Source organism: Coregonus lavaretus (assembly GCF_964263955.1).
Source record: "Coregonus lavaretus genome assembly, chromosome: 19".
NCBI lineage: Eukaryota > Metazoa > Chordata > Actinopteri > Salmoniformes > Salmonidae > Coregonus > Coregonus lavaretus.
The window spans coordinates 11,287,567-11,304,234 of NC_140006.1; the positions used below are offsets into that span (position 1 = coordinate 11,287,567).

Here is a 16,668-nt window from a genome sequence, read left to right on the forward strand (position 1 = left end):
ACTCAATATACTCTTTAAACTCATTTCCTGTATCCCCTTCTCCCTCATACTAAATGTAATCCTCTCTCTTTCCCTCTGATATTGCCCACACTGTAGCAATACATGCTCCACAGTCTCTATTTCCTGACAATAATCACACTTTCCAGATGGATGCTTTCCTATCACGTTTAATGTCTTATTCAACTGGCTGTGTCCCACCCTTAATCTTGTAAAAAAATAGCCTCCTCTCTTCTGTCCCTTCCTGCCGTCCTCCCCTCCCCGACTTTCCTCTGTACCTGAAATAAATGCCTTCCCTTATTATTTACATTCCACTGCTCCTGCCATCTCTTCACCATCACTGTATATATCAGTCTTTTTGCCTCTGCCTTGCTCATTGACACTTCAACATCAACATCCCCACTACTAAGTGCTTGTTTAGCCTGTTCCTCTACCACCTCGTTCCCCTCCACCCCAACATGGGCTGGAACCCAAGTAAATCTTATCTGAATACCCATCTGTTTAATCCTGCCATGGGTTTGTAGCACCTCATAAAGCAGGTATTTTCTGCTACGTGAGCTAAAGGACTGGAGACTCATTAACACTGCACATGAATCAGAACAAATAACTACTCTGTCTGGCTTAACTTCCTCCACCCTCTCAGGATCATCACCCCAATGCTTTAGCCTATTTGTAGCCACTTTACTGCTGCATCAGTTGGGCTACAGGTGATGATGCTTATTGCTAATAGCATACCTGATAATATGGACCATGCATAGGCTATATGCATTGTCCAATATGTTAACATATTTGTTATGTTATTGGGCTCATTTCTGGAGGTGGAAATTATGTTTTAGATGGCGTCAGCATAATTTTATTTTCATTAACTTTGGAGTAGAATGTCCTTTTTAAAATGTCACCAGAACTGAGCTTCTCAGTCCTTCTAAATATACATTCTCACCTTGGACCCCCCTTCAACCCCCCACTGTCTGAAATCAATGATGTTTGCCTGTAGGTCAGTCTGTGCTTTAGGAGATAAGCCAAGAGAAATGGGGACAGTGTGACCAGAGCTGCAGATGTCATCAGATGCAAAGACACAACTAGACACCAGGGCAATGAGAAGAGAAACAACGTGCTCTCCTCTTTTTCAATCAACTTAACTGGACTTTTCAACCTGATTTTGACATATTTTTAAAATAACTGTTGTGCATTTTTTTTTTTTTTTTTTTTAAATGAAATTGCTCAGCCATGGAATTACATGGAGGAATGGGAAATGCAGGCATTATGAGAAAATGTTTCTCTTATATACCATTTTTATGCCTTTGTTAGTTTGATTGAAGTCTGTATTTTATTTTTAAAGTTAAACATTTCTCTGCTTTTCATGGTCCGTTTTCCATAATGACTGCTGTGAATACTGCTAGCTAGCATGAGTACGAAAACGGCTGTTTTCCGGGGAAACTAGCAATATTTCAATCTTCTCGATGGAGCAGTGTGGATAAAGGTAACATTTGGAGTACGTTTTCCGACCCATATCTCACACAGGCTCCACAGTGTGTTATTGTAACCATGATTGCGTTCTGACTTCAGCGTAAACAAGCGCAACGGTAGGATATGTATCTTCTGGCAAACCTGACATGGTGGATAGCTGTTTTCTGGAGAGAAAAAATATAGTATTGGGTTATTTCATCCAGCTTGGTTGATTTTATTTATTTTATTATTGTTTTAATTGTAATGTAAATTGTTCTTCCTGTTGTGAGAAAATGTTTGTACTCGGGGCACAATTGGGAATGCAACCCTGGTCTCAATTGGGCTACCCTGAATAAAAGTTTTAAAGTGTTTAGTGTGAAATTGAAATAATTTTGTATAAACATACAGCTAAACTGATGAGAAAAAGACTAGCAAAGGTAGCTAGATTAAACAAAATTAAAACACTCAACTGATCCCAACAAAGACAGGACTTCAATTGGGACTAGTTTGTGGACCAGCGGATTAATTGCCGTCCACTTTATGTAACAGTGGTCTAACGTGGCGGAGTGATTTTATGAGTGTCTAGACACGAGAAAGGGGGTAGGACAGCTGACATCGAAAAGGAAAGCAGATCCACAACAAAACATTCTACCCACATTTTTCAAACCCATGTAGATTCCCGAATCGACATAAATCGAGCAATCATAACCTACAAGAAGCATGGAGAGGAAAAGGTGGGTTTGTATGACTTGTTCGAATGAGTTGTAAGAAGGACAAGTAGCTAAGTAAAAAGACGGTAGCTAGCTAATGTTAGCTGGTCTGCAGCAGGGAAAGCATGTCTCTAGCTAGCTAACATTGTTTCTCGATGGAGTAGGCGGGACGCTAACTAGCCACTAAAGTAAGACATCGTACACGTAGCTAACTGTCTACCAAAAAGTTAAATGATCAGTGTCTACAGATTGCGTCAAATTTGATAAGTAACCATTAGATAGCAAACGATAAGTCATTGTCGATTGCTAACGTTAGCTTGCTAGCAAACGTCAGCTCCCCGCACACTTGTCAACAAATGTGCAAGTAACGTTAGCATCGGGAGTTAGCGTAGCTATCTGTTACAAGTCTTTGTTTACATTTGTGTAAATTGATTCACATTATGTGGACTTTATAATGCAGTATTGTGGGTACGGTGCTATGGGTTAACTACGACAGTAGCTAGCTAACTTTCATTGTTTACTACAATGCAGGGGTGAAAGTAAGGCGGTCCAGTACGGCGTCCCGGCAAAATAAATAGTTGGGGTACGCCATACCGGTAAAACGTGAGCCGATCACAATTAAAACACGCCCAAAAAACTATAGGCTACTACACCAGTATTTAACATTACTGCATGTAAGCCCCATGAAACATTTGCGAATTGACTGGAAACTGGGTGGTATACTGTCCAAATTGCGTTGTGGTTTGAGGAGAACGCTTACATTTAGTCAAGGCCGAGATGAGTTGCGGAGACGCTCGCGGACAAGGCAGAGATTAGTGGCCGAGACCGAAGCGTGCGTGGACAACCGTGAATGCATAAATTCAGGCTAACGTTACAAGTGTGTCTCTTTCCATTGATTAAATTTCTTTCCATTTATGAAATTGCGGGTGCACAGTGCACTGTTGGGGTTTGGATGTTGAAATTAATTTGTGAGTGGACGAATGTGCGCGGGTAGCCTACAGCAGCGCCTTTGTTAAGTGATTGTTTGACAATCAGATGAAAACATTATGACTGGTTGTGTTTATGCCACATTAAAAAGCATAGCCGGCGTGTCCATAAGTCTAGGGGAAGCTTTCCCTAAAGTGAATTAAAATAAACTGCCAAAATTATATCGCCTAATTAGCTTACTCCTGTCTATACCGAAATGAATAAAATCATTCAAAATAGGCTTCTACACCAGAAAGCATGATTTGGCCACAAAGGGTCATTAACTTTTTTTATGCAGTGGATTGTTTTAAATTGCATAGCATACAGTCGGAAGGGACCGCAATTTGGGCAGTGCACACTTCAAATACCAAAATAGATGATTGTTGAGTTGCTACTGTCAGTGAAAAGCAGAGACCCAGCCAGGCATATCTCGAACAAACTGTTTGGAAAGCAAATGGCTATTGCTCCAAAGAGATGACAATGAAAAGACTCCAATCCGTCTTTTAGTTATCAAAATTCTTAACTTAATGGAGCACCAGCTGAGAACATCTGCCATATCCCCTGTGAGAAGTGTCAGTGACACTTTACTATATTTTATTTTTTGGACAATACTTTCCTCCTCCAGGTTAGATGGATGTCACATTGTATTTGTGTCTCCCCCTTTAGTAGGCCAATTATATGGATCAGACATCGTTTTTATTGATCTGTTTGTCAGTGTCAGCAGAGTAGCCTACCCTGTAATTTTTGTAGTATAAAAAAAATGCGTGCAGGCACTTGGGTGTCCCACACCGGTAAGAAATTAAATCTACTTTCACCCCCGCTACTATGGTTGTTTTGCAGGCTGAGGCTCTCTGATGTTTTTTTCCTGATGGCCTGTCTTCCTGCCCCTTTAGTGACCCTGGAAAGAGATTCCTGAGCAAACCCCAACTAGCTCGTTACCTGGGCAACACCATGGAGGTGCACGCCATTGACCCCCGTGCTGGAAGGATGCTAACGAACAAGCTGCACAGGAACAGGCACAAGCATCGCTATGACAACAACAACCATCAGATCAAGGTGAGAGGGAGTTTGAGTCCAGGATAATGTGTAATCTGTTTGACCTTTGATCCCTGACCTGTTTCTCTGTCTGTGTTGAAGGTCAAGCCGGACCTGAACACGACCCTACCAGTCCGACAGACAGCATCCATCTTTAAACAGCCTGTCACCAAGGTGACAAATCACCCTAGCAACAAAGTGAAGACAGACCCCCACAAGGCTGTCGACCAACCAAGACAGGTGAGACCAACGATGCTCTGCGCTTATTGGTTGTGATGTAATGATACTGTAATGTTATTTCTTTAATTGCTGCCATATGGTTGGTAGATGAAGTCATCTACTCTGGCCTAGCCCTTGGAAACGTATTATTGCAAATTGGATGAGTCGCTCGATTTAACAAGCTTACTTAAATGTCCAATGCAGCCGTGTTTATCTCAATATCAAATCAATTCTGTGTAACAGTTAAGTACCTTACTGTGATTGTTTTCAATTAAAATAGTCAAAAAGAAACAAATAGCTTCTTACCAAAGAGTAATTTCTCAATAAATAATTGGATGAGCGTAATGGTAGGGATATGTAACCTGAAAACTAGCTGTTCGAGAGGTTTGAAACTCTTTGTTATTGGTCTATTGACTTATATCGCCTGGTGACGTCACCAGGCAGACCAAGATTCTATCTCACCAAAACAGGCTGACATTTCTGGCTGTATTTTCAAACACTAAAAGGGCATTATCATCATTTTCAAAATGTTCAGTGGAAATATATATAAAACACAGGAAAATCACTTTTTTGACTGTACTGGGCCCTTTGATCTTAATCAAAGCTTGTTAAATCCTTCCTGTAATGTGGCTAAACATTTTGAGTTGTTCTGGGTGGCAGCAATAAAAACATGAATTTCCATGAATTATGAAGCACATCATTATGTGATGCGTTTAAAGTTATATGGATAGCTGTTGTTTACACACTGTGTGTTTGTCCTCAGCTGTTTTGGGAGAGGAAACTGAGTGGTCTGAGTGCGTTTGACATCGCAGAGGAGCTGGTCAAGACCATGGACCTTCCCAAGGGCCTACAGGGTAAGTACACACGGCAGAGAGTACTTGAGACTCATACACATAAAACCAGTGTTTTGGGATTTTATGTGTGTGTTTTTTATATCTGACCCTGTGAATCTCCCCCCAGGTGTTGGGCCTGTGTGTTCAGACAAGACCCTGCTCTCTGCCATTGCCAGCGCCCTGCACACCAGCCCCACACCCGTCACTGGTCAGCTGACTGCAGCCGTGGAGAAGAACCCTGGTGTGTGGCTCAACACCACCCAGCCACTCTGCAAGGCCTTCATGGTTACTGATGACGACATCAGGTAGAGTACACATACATTACCCTGTGGTGTGGCTCAACACCACCCAGCTACAGTGGGGCCTTGTTGTTAAAGGGATAGTTCACCCAAATTACAAAATGACACATTGGTTTCCTTACCCTGTAAGCAGTCAATAGACAAGGTATGACAGCAATCCATGCTTTGGTTTAGTATGCCTGGCACTGTTTCCACATGCTAACGTTATAGCATTAGTGGCACAAATCCCAGCTATGGGACCGATATTAGCATTTTTTGCGCATCATGTCCAAATCATCTGAAATAATCTAAAATTGATTGTGAAGCTCAACATAGTCACTTATAGATGATTTTAACATGATGTGTGAAAAATGTGCCACACGTCATGTTCAAATATGTTAAGCTTCACAATCAATTTGAGATTCTTTCTGCTAATTTGGACATAGTGTGCAAAAAATGCTAATATCGGTCCCATGACTGGGATTTGTGCCACTAATGCTAAAACGTTAGCATGTGGAAACAGTGCCCGGCAAACTAAACCAAAGCATTGGATTGCTGTCATACCTTGTCCATATACTGCTTACAGGGTAAGGAAACCAATATGTCATTTTGTAATTTGGTTTAACTATCCCTTTAAGCCACGAGGACTGTCATCCATCCATTGCTCCCTAACCCCTCTCCTCTCTCTCCCTCTGTGGTATATGTAGGAAGCAAGAGGACCTGGTCCACAGTGTGAGGAGGAGGTTGGAGGAAGCGCTGATGGCGGACATGTTGGCTCACATAGAGGCCTCCACCAACGAGGCAGACACAGACGCTCTGAAGGAGGAACAAGCCGAGCAGGATGACAAGGAGGACGTATAGCAGAGGTACAGCAGAGCAGTATAATGTAGAAATGAAATAGATAGAGGTTACTTTGTCTTTAAGAAATGGTCTAGGTTCTGTTGTGTGGGTTTGTTAGTAATACTTTATGTAGCGAGATAACGGGTTTAAACGTTTACGTAATTCTGTCATTACCGGTAGTAACATGCTACAGATGAAAAACCTATTGATTTTTCTCTCTCCTACAGGGTTGGTGAATGCTACAGAGAGCTGCCTTGAACACAGTATTCTACCCATACACACCCATACACATACAGGACATTCACCAGGATCTGACTAGCATCTGTCAACATGAAGGACCCTCTCTCGTCTACGTCTGTCTGTCTGGAAGACTGTCAACAACAATTCAATCTAAATATAGTTTTGACCAATTTAAATGCAATTTTGAAATATGTTTTTAAGCCCTTGGACAAGGCTTTGACGTTCAGAGTTCAATTCAATTCACAAATGTTTACCCTCTAATTGTATGGAATGTGGAGAAGTATGTATGGTGCTTTAGGCAATATAGTCTTGCCCTCTTGTGAACACAAGTTTAAGGTTAAAACACAGAGTTAATATGTGTTTGTCTGTGCACGTTTGTCTGCGTGCATGTGTCTACACGAGAGAGGAGAGGGAAAAGAGTGTGTGTTTTTGGGAGGGGGAGAGTGTGTGTTTGTGGGGCACCACTCGGCCCATTCCATTTGAACGGTTCCATCTGTCTCTGTCTTGTGTTGCTCTGCTACCACTCAGTATCCTTTGCCCAAGTGGAGAATTAGTGGGTGGTTCGAGGGGTGCAGATTGGGCAAGGGACCACATGCTGTAAGATGACGGTTGGAGGCTCAAAGCGGACTTTGCAAAAGACAACCTAATGTGTCAGAAATCAGTCATAGATAAGCATGCATCATATGATCTGATATAGGTTATAGGATATATCCTATGGCTCTTGTTATCCCTAACAAATAATTGGGTTCTGTGTTCTCCATACTGTCTTCTGGACGGTCATGAGGAGTGGTGCTCTCTGCACAGAGGTTGAACAGGCTCTCATGACTCAAACTCTCCTATAAGTTCAAAATGGTGCTAATTTTGTCTGGTCTCATCTTTCTAGATGTATTTGCTTTCATGTTACATTGATGAACTGTCAATAGGTGCGACGGCTGACGTAGACGGCTACTCTGAAATAGTTGCCTATTTGGGATTTTGTATTTTTTGTTGTTTAAAACGTTGCTGTGTGGCAAGTCACAATTATTCCATAGTTATTTAACATTGGTTGTTTTAATAGGTTTTAAGTGCTGACATTTTCCCCTAAACTTGTTCTTGATTTGAGTTATGAATGGGAAGATCATTCACTGTCAGAATGATCCCCCCATGAGATGTTATTGTTCAAATTATGCTTTATGGTTAAAAACCTTTGTTTCCATAGAGGGATTTGTTACCATTTTCTCTTGTAATTTGAGGTCAAACATCAAGCAATTCATTCTGGATGATTATTTTTTTCCTATAACTAAAATAAATGCAAACTCTTTTGTAATTTGTGTAGTGTGTTCTTTTAGACCAGGGGTATTCAACTCTTACCCTGTTGGATTGCTGTTCTACCTGATAATTAATTGCGCCCACCTGGTGTCCCAGGTCTAAATCAGTCTGTTATTAGAGGGGAACAATTTTAAAAAGCAGTGGAACTGGCTTTGAGGTCCACAGTTGAGTTTGAAGGTTTTAGATGCTTGGTTTGTGAGCGCAGCAGACAACCTGGAGAAGACTCATCACTAGACTTGTCTGTTTTTTTAGGCCACCTAGCGAGTCCCTAAGTCAGGGATGGGCAACTGGCGGCCCCCTTTTTGTAGGCCCGTGGCTCAATTTCCATAAACAAAACAAAAAAACATGTTTTTTATTTAGGAACTCAGTAGGGGTCTCAACTTACTGTTAAAAGTTAGAATAGTAGAATACAGAAGGTGAAATTCGGTTGTGCATCAACTGTTTTTCTCTTGTCGGTCACTGACAGTCACTCAGTTAGCCCAAGTCATCTAACATTTTTAAGATAGGTAAATTAGTCTAGCCAGCTATGTAAACTTTTATTAATCGTGGTTAGTCATTCATATTAAAAACTGCAAACATCTCTCTGCCCCATGGCAAAATGAGTAGAATTGCATGAAATTATGCTGACCAAAAATATGAACGCAACATGCAACAATTTCAAAGATTTTACTGAGTTACAGTTCATTTAAGGAAATCAGCCAATTTAAAGAAATTCATTAGGCCCTTATCTATGGATTTCACATAACTGGGAATACAGATATGCATCTATTGTTCACAGATACCTTAAAAAGGCTGTCGCGTAACAGAAATGTGGAAAAAGTGAAGGGGTCTGAATACTTTCTGAATGCACTGTATGTGATGTCTATGGCGATGACCCATTCCTGTCTTTATTGAATCTATTCCAACTCTATTTCTATAAATGCAACAATTTCAATGATTTTACTGAGATACAGTTCATATAAGGAAATCAGTCAATGGAAATAAATTCATTAGGCCCTAATCTATGGATTTCACATGACTGGGCAGGGGTGCAGCCATGAGTGGGCCTTGGAGGGCATAGGCCCACCCACTTGGCAGCCAGGTCCACCCACTGGGGAGCCAGGCCCAGCCAATCAGAATGGGTTTTTCCCCACAAAAGGGCTTTATTACAGACAGAAATATTCCTCAGCATGCCAATTGCACGCTCCCTCAAAACTTGAGACATCTGTGGCATTGTGTTGTGTGACAAAATTGCACATTTTAAAGTGGCCTTTTATTGTCCCCAGCACAAGGTGCACCTGTGTAATGATAATTCTGTTTAATAAACTTCTTGATATGCCACACCTGTCAGGTGGATGGATGACCTTGGCAAAGGAGAAATGCTCACTAACAGGGATGTAAACAAATGTGTGAACAATATTTGAGAGAAATAAGCTTTTGGGGCATATGGAACATTTCTGGGATCTTTTATTTCAGCTCATGAAACATGGGGCCAACACTTTACATGTTGCATTTATATTTTTGTTCTGTGTAGTTATACAATTGTTAAATCTCTGCCCAATGGCAAAATAGAAGGAGAATTGCAGCAAACTTGCTTTAAACAACATTTTCTCTACACCCCATGGCAAAATGTGTAGAATTTTAGGAAATTAACTCTAAAAAGGAACATTTTTCTCTACACTGTCAAGAGGAGGGGGCTTTCATGCCAAATAGTGTCCCACTGCTATTTCGATTGTCATTATGGAGACAACTATTTCCAACCCTTTTTCAATAAAACATATTAATACTATAGAACATCAAGAAATAATGGGGACAAAGCACTGGAAAACGACTTTGGGCGCATTTTAGCGCATTACATAAATTCACTAGGAGGTGGTTTAAACTGCAATATTGACTGCTTAAAGAAAACGGTATCAAGTGAAGTGCTTTATGCATGCTCAGTTCTTGGGTCTCTGGGGCTGCCTGAGTGGAAATTTGAAATGGAAGTTATGGAACAGGTGGTTATTTTTATGAGGGAAAAGTCCTCAATGAAACTGACATTAGGCTACATGTGGAGAATTATACATTTGCCTCTGTTGGCCATCAAGTAGCCGATTCATGTATATACCATTGTAGGCTACCATTTGATATTATAAATATGTTGAAATGACGATATCACCGGAGTCATTGCAAATCGTTTTGTGCCACTTGTGTAGCCTACCTGGAGCTGGCAAAACAATTTCATAGCCTATGACTTCAGTTTATTGTTGTTGTAGCCTTGTGTTATTATGAACGCATTAGATTGACGGTAACCGTAGTCAGATTAGGCTACAGGTAAAACAGATTTTTTTTAAATAAACACTGGCTGTTGTTGACAAGCATATTCAGTTCATAGTTGATATTATTAATATTTAATTCAGTGATTGAAATTATAACCCCATCCTCAGTAGCCTATTCCAGCAGGCTATTGGGAAACACAAGCACTTCTTATTGCGAAATCGCCTCGTTATTCATGTTGATTGAAATTAGTCTGTTAATTTGAACTAAGCATTCTGCTAAATCGTTCAGTTTACATCTTGCCTACATCTTGTCTAGGCTACTGTAGACTATCTGAAATTAGATGTAGGCCTATCAGGGGCTATAGGCTACCTGCCTTTAGCTAAGCAAACTATGGCAAAATGTAATTACAAACATAAACCCAGATTTTAGTCTGTAGCCTATGCCTATTGAAATGACAAGTCAATCTCGCAAATGGGCCATTTATAACGGTTTGTAATCTTAACATCTGGCACATAATAACAGCACAATTGCCAGAAAATAGCCTAACATTAGTTTTTCTTCCTCAGAGTTTTCGAGATCCTCTGTCCAACTGCTGATTGGCTGAAAGCCGTGGCATATCAGAACATATACCACAGGTATGACAAAACATTACTTTTTACTGTTCTAATTACGTTGGTAACCAGTTTATAATAACAATAAGGCCTTAATAAAGATAATTGTAGACCTCCACAACTCTAGTTCATCCTTGGGAGCAATTTCCAAATACCTGAAGGTACCACGTTCATCTGTACAAACAATAGTATGCAAGTATAAACACCATGGGACCACGCAGCCGTCATACCGCTCAGGAAGGAGACGCGTTTTGTCTCCTAGAGATGAACGTACTTTGGTGTGAAAAGTGCAAATCAATCCCAGAACAGCAGCAAAGGACCTTGTGAAGATGCTGGAGGAATAAGGTACAAAAGTATCTATATCCACAGTAAAACGAGTCCTATATCGACATAACCTGAAAGGCCGCTCAGCAAGGAAGAAGCCACTGCTCCAAAACCGCCATAAAAAAGCCAGACTATGGTTTGCAACTGCACATGGGGACAAAGATCGTACTTTTTGGAGAAATGTCCTCTGATCTGATGAAACAAAGTCTGTTGCTGGAAAAACTTATGTGTTATGGCTTTACACCCCCTGCTATATTGTGGATAAAGAGTTACCTGTCTAACAGAACACAGAGGGTGTTCTTTAATGGAAGCCTCTCCAACAAAATCCAGGTAGAATCAGGAATTCCCCAGGGCAGCTGTCTAGGCCCCTTACTTTTTTCAATCTTTACTAGCGACCTGCCACTGGCTTTGAGTAAAGCCAGTGTGTCCATGAATGCGGATGACTCAACAATATACACGTCAAATCAAATCAAATCAAATCAAATCAAATTTTATTGGTCACATGCGCCGAATACAACAGGTGCAGACATTACAGTGAAATGCTTACTTACAGCCCTTAACCAACAGTGCATTTATTTTAAACAAAAAAGTAAGAATAAAACAACAACAAAAAAGTGTTGAGAAAAAAAGAGCAGAAGTAAAATAAAGTGACAGTAGGGAGGCTATATATACAGTAAAATAAAGTAACAATAGGGAGGCTATATATACAGGGGGGTACCGTTGCATAGTCAATGTGCGGGGGCACCGGCTAGTTGAGGTAGTTGAGGTAATATGTACATGTGGGTAGAGTTAAAGTGACTATGCATAAATACTTAACAGAGTAGCAGCAGCGTAAAAAGGATGGGTCAGCTACCACAGCGACTGAAATGACAGCAACACTTAACAAAGAGCTGCAGTTAGTTTCAGAATAGGTGGCAAGGAATAAATTAGTCATAAAAAAAATGTATGCACTCACTAACTGTAAGTCGCTCTGGATAAGAGCGTCTGCTAAATGACTAAAATGTAAATGTCAAATGTAAATTTGGGACAAATCATTTACTAAATCCTAAACCTCAACTAAGTCTTGTAATGAATAATGTGGAAATTGAGCAAGTTGAGGAGACTAAACTGCTTGGAGTAACCCTGGATTGTAAACTGTCATGGTCAAAACATATTGATACAACAGTAGCTAGGATGGGGAGAAGTCTGTCTATAATAAAGCGCTGTGTTGCATTCTTAACAGCACTGTCAACAAGGCAGGTCCTGGACTGCTGTTCAGTCGTGTGATCAGGTGCCACAAAGAGGGATTTAGGAAAATTGCAATTGGCTCAGAACAGGGCAGCACGGCTGCGATTAAAATAATTGAGAGAACAAGTGATGCTAGTGAAGAGATGGTAGTGGATACACCACAGCCTGTAGTAAATGTTGGCTGGCATACAAAAGATACGCTGTGTGTTAAAAAGGTGGATTTGTTGCGTTCATTGCCACAGTTATAAACTGTACAGTACAAGTCTCAAAGAAGTTGAAGAAACTAGACATTATTGTGGCTGTAGCAGAAAAGTTTTTGGGACTTTAGGATTTTACATCGGAAGACTTGCAAGGGGTACTGGCGCCGGAAGACCCGCCCTCCCAGGTTCTCCTTGAGCCTGTGTAGGGATCAGATCTGTTTTATTTATTTATTTTTAACAAAAAAGTTGTTTTATTTATTTATTTTTTGGTCGTTTTTTGGTAGTTCAGTTTTCATCCCGCATAGTAGGTGGCGGGATGCACATTAAATTGTGTGATCGCCAATATACCGAAGAAGAAGAAGAAGAAGAAGAAGAAGAAGAAGAAGAAGAAGAAGAAGAGGAAGAGGAAGAAGAGGGAGGAGGACGCGAGCAGTTCTAAGCGCTTGCTCAGTCCGCGCAAAGTTATTACCTCAGAATTGCTCTCCAAGGACGCTGTTACCTATGGCTTCAGAGGACCGAAAAGACTGGAAAGAAAACACTCTTTCTTTACCATATATTTGTCTTTATATAATAAAATATTGTTAAATAGTAATAAATAATTTAAGCTGTTTTTAGATTGGCATTGCTGTACTTATTTACCTCAGCCTGCCAAGTCACCTAGCCAAACAGTTTTATTAAGCTAACGTTAGCTAGTTACATTAACTGTTATTGTAGCTTTCTGTTTGTATGTAGCTTGCACTTCAATGGCATCCCTTGAGGAGATTTTATTTCAGCTTTCCAACCAGGCGAAGTACTATGAAGGCACCACTGATCTCGACAAGAGGCACAACATTCGTAGGGGGCAGAGAAATTCACAATTCAGGGTAACGTTAAGCAGTTAACTTCTATTAGATAACTGGATGGATTTAGCTATGTACAACCATTTTTCAACAACCATTTTCTATCTAGCTAGGGGGTCATCTACTTTTTTTTTTTTTGGGGGGGGGGGGGGGTAGATCAGCTTGAATATTGCAGATAGATTGTAACTTCCATCAATGTAATTGTCTGCATCACTTCCAATCCCCCATATGTTTTTTTTTCTTGCAAATATATTGTTAGAAATTGCGTAATTCAAATCTGGTATTGGAATTCCAAGCTAAATTTATTATATGCAAAATGTATGTATGATAAGTATGAAGGTTCGTATATACGGGTCCGCTGAAATACCACGCAGGGCACTCAGAGAACTAAACCATTGTTTACAGGTTCTTTCTCAAATACTCTGACAGAGAGTTCCCACCTCTTCTGTTGGCCAATCAGAGTAAAGGACTGAGTGTGGTTTAGACTTTACTCGGCCAATCCGTTGGCGCACGGGTTGGTCCCAACCCCTCGGCGCTCCATTTGTTGCACACTGTTGCCAGGCATAAGTTTATCATAACAACCTGTGGAGTCAGCACCCAAAAGACACCCTTCCAATCTGTACTCTATGTACCTACGTTCAAGGACGGTTTCACAAACAACAAAGAAGCAGTGTTCGTATCTGTGAGAAATACAAGTCTTATCTCATCCTAGCCCCTAACGTTCCTCACATGAATCACAGCCTGTTATGTGAAACAATTTATATCAGTATAGTTCAAACCTATGCTCCTCATTAATGCATTCCTTCTAAGCTATTCATCACTTCAATCCAATTATTAGAAAACAAATCCCAACAATCCCCCTTTTGACACCCTCTAGGGTGTCACTCATTAAAATACAATACAAACAAAAAGAATCACACTTTTATTAATAGACAATTTGATAATAAAAGGCCTTCAGTCCTTCCATCTACACCCAACTTGCAAACGGTTGGCTACAAGTCACCCAGGCACTTCAAACCTTCACATAAGGAAAGACAAACATTCCCAATGGTTAACTTGATTAATAAAGCATAAAACACAGGATTAATAGAACACAAAACATAAGATTATTAAAACATAAAACACCAACAGGGAAGTACATTTTTGCCCCCTTTAGACACCCTCTAGGGTGTCACTCCTCCAAGTCTGGTAGGTCATATCCTTCATTCCTTAGGTGGGAGTCCGGGATTGGGCCGTATCTCACCATCTGTTTGGAAACCACCTTCTCCATCTCCTTTTCTCACCAACCCTCAGACACAGGGAATAAGACAACATCCACAAAGAACAAGTATACCCATAGAAGCTATAGCTTCACCCAGAATAGTTACAACAATAGTTTTCCATTTACCAAATATGTTATCAAACCAACCGTTTATGGAGCTATCAATACCAGAGTTCTCAACCAGTTCGTTCGCCAGCGTGGTGAGTCCCTCAAGCGCTTTGGTCACGGACCCGTCCGGTGCTGTATTGTTTGGGGATGAAAGTACAGCACATAGATCCAAACAGAACACAAACCCTGTCCCGCTCAGCCAAAAGCATATCTAAAGCTATTCTATTCTGCCATGTCATTAAGCTAGTTGCCGCTGTCTGCTCAGCTAATCCCTTTATTGCATCACGAGTGTGGTTTATAAATCTTTATAATTTATCCAATCTACGTTTTTATTAATTGTTGACCACCAGAAAATACTTGATTCAAACCCAGCTGCGATCTGATTCCTAGCTTTGAATTGTTCTGGAACCCCTCGAGGTTCTCCTATCCCATCAATATATATATCCTTTCATCAAAGGATCCCAGGAGGAGGTCCTACTTTCTACGTGACAACTCACCAGTTCTGACACGTTTGATTGTTCGCGTATGTAGGTGAGTTCACAATCAGTTATCACCACACAACCATCAGATGTCAGCACGGGCCTGGTTTTGGTTCCTAAAATCCTCTGGCTGCAACAAAGAGGAGAGATTAGTCATGGTCTCTTTTAGTTGTGACATTCTCTGTGTGGGAGCAGGAGCTAAGATGCCTTACCCTGTATCCTATCTTATTAGTCCTAGAAAAACAATAAGAATCCCCTGTGACTTCAAATGGAGGCAACCCAGGTCGGGATGACTTTGTTATCGGGGGAAACAGATAGTGCAAGTTACCATAAGACTCTTTCACCACATTCCCAGGTGGCTTGCATGGAGGATAAACCTGACAGAGAGTCAAAGCCTGTCAAGGGGAACGGAGTAGTTGTTAACCTTGGTTTGGCTGTCCTACAGGCATAACAGTCCTCTTTAGATCGTATACTGAATCCATTCCAACCACAGGTTAAAATCTATTTACTCCGTCTCCATCTGTACTACTTCCTTCAGGTCTATAGTTTGCACTGTCTCACTACCTCCCTCAGAGAGGTTTACTCTATAGGGTGCCCCAGTTGAAGAGGATATCTCACTTGTCAGGTCTGTAATCTGTTTTAGCATAATTCAGACTTTCAGACAGTACCTACCCTTATATGGGTCGCACTGCCATTTCTGATAATTCCCTACTTTCACAATACTACACCTGTCCCTAAACTGTGTATGGAGATTGACATATCCCCCCCCCCCCCCCCCCCCCCCGCTTGGTATAAGCAACTACATAGTCCCAGGATGTACATGGTGACATACATATGGGGATGTCCTTCCCTAAAGTCCCTAGTACTTCCCCTTTCCCTACGTCTAGCTGTCTCCTATGCCTTATCAACTTGTGTTAGGTTAACTACTACATCTGGCTGATCAGGAGGGTCTGTGTGTGTTAGGAATATGGCCCCCACAATCAGACAGCTACCTACCGTCGGGAGACCTGTGAATCCCCACCCTCGCCCTGAGAACATGTCAGACGCCAGAGGCCAACCCATTGCTTCACCTTCTATCGAACTCACACAGGGATGATCAGACAGGGTAAGGGAATCTTCGTTAAGGAGCCAACCCCCGAGCCCTAGTGGTGATCGGTTCTTTCTCCTAACTCTGTGTTTGTTCGTCAGGTGTAGCTGGGTTTACCTTTTTGCAGTGAGTGACATGCACCCAGATGGATCTCTAAGCTATTATGCTGGCAAAGGCAGTACTTGGTAGAGCCCTTCCCGCCAGGCCTGCTTCAGTCTCCTGGTTAGATAGAGTGGGTCACCTTCTCCTTTAGTTCACCTGTGGGGCACAAAACCTCTGACATACAGGTGTGGTTAATAAACTATCATCACACATACATGTTCAGCTCTCAATTTCTAATCCTTTTTTTATTTTATTTTGTCCTCTCCTTCGTATATATTTATTATTTAATCCTACCATCTCCTACCATACCATCCATACCA

The 16,668-nt window shown here is 41.1% G+C and overlaps 1 protein-coding gene across 1 annotated transcript; it reads left to right on the plus strand.

Moving 5' to 3' along the window:
• Positions 1-2,019: 2,019 nt before the first annotated feature.
• On the plus strand, positions 2,020-7,870 carry LOC311147052 (methyl-CpG-binding domain protein 3-like). The gene is made up of 7 exons (XM_084183663.1): positions 2,020-2,177; positions 4,013-4,175; positions 4,257-4,394; positions 5,137-5,227; positions 5,334-5,511; positions 6,192-6,350; positions 6,552-7,870. Exons 1-6 carry the CDS (start codon positions 2,164-2,166, stop codon positions 6,343-6,345), a joined length of 738 nt encoding a protein of 245 aa, XP_084039789.1. The 5' UTR covers positions 2,020-2,163; the 3' UTR covers positions 6,346-6,350; positions 6,552-7,870.
• The last annotated feature ends 8,798 nt before the right edge of the window (positions 7,871-16,668 follow it).

Coding starts and splice junctions, on each gene's coding strand:
- LOC311147052 (XM_084183663.1), top strand. Junction 4,176..4,256: donor ACAACAACCATCAGATCAAG/GTGAGAGGGAGT, acceptor TCTGTGTTGAAG/GTCAAGCCGGACCTGAACAC. Junction 5,228..5,333: donor CCTTCCCAAGGGCCTACAGG/GTAAGTACACAC, acceptor ATCTCCCCCCAG/GTGTTGGGCCTGTGTGTTCA.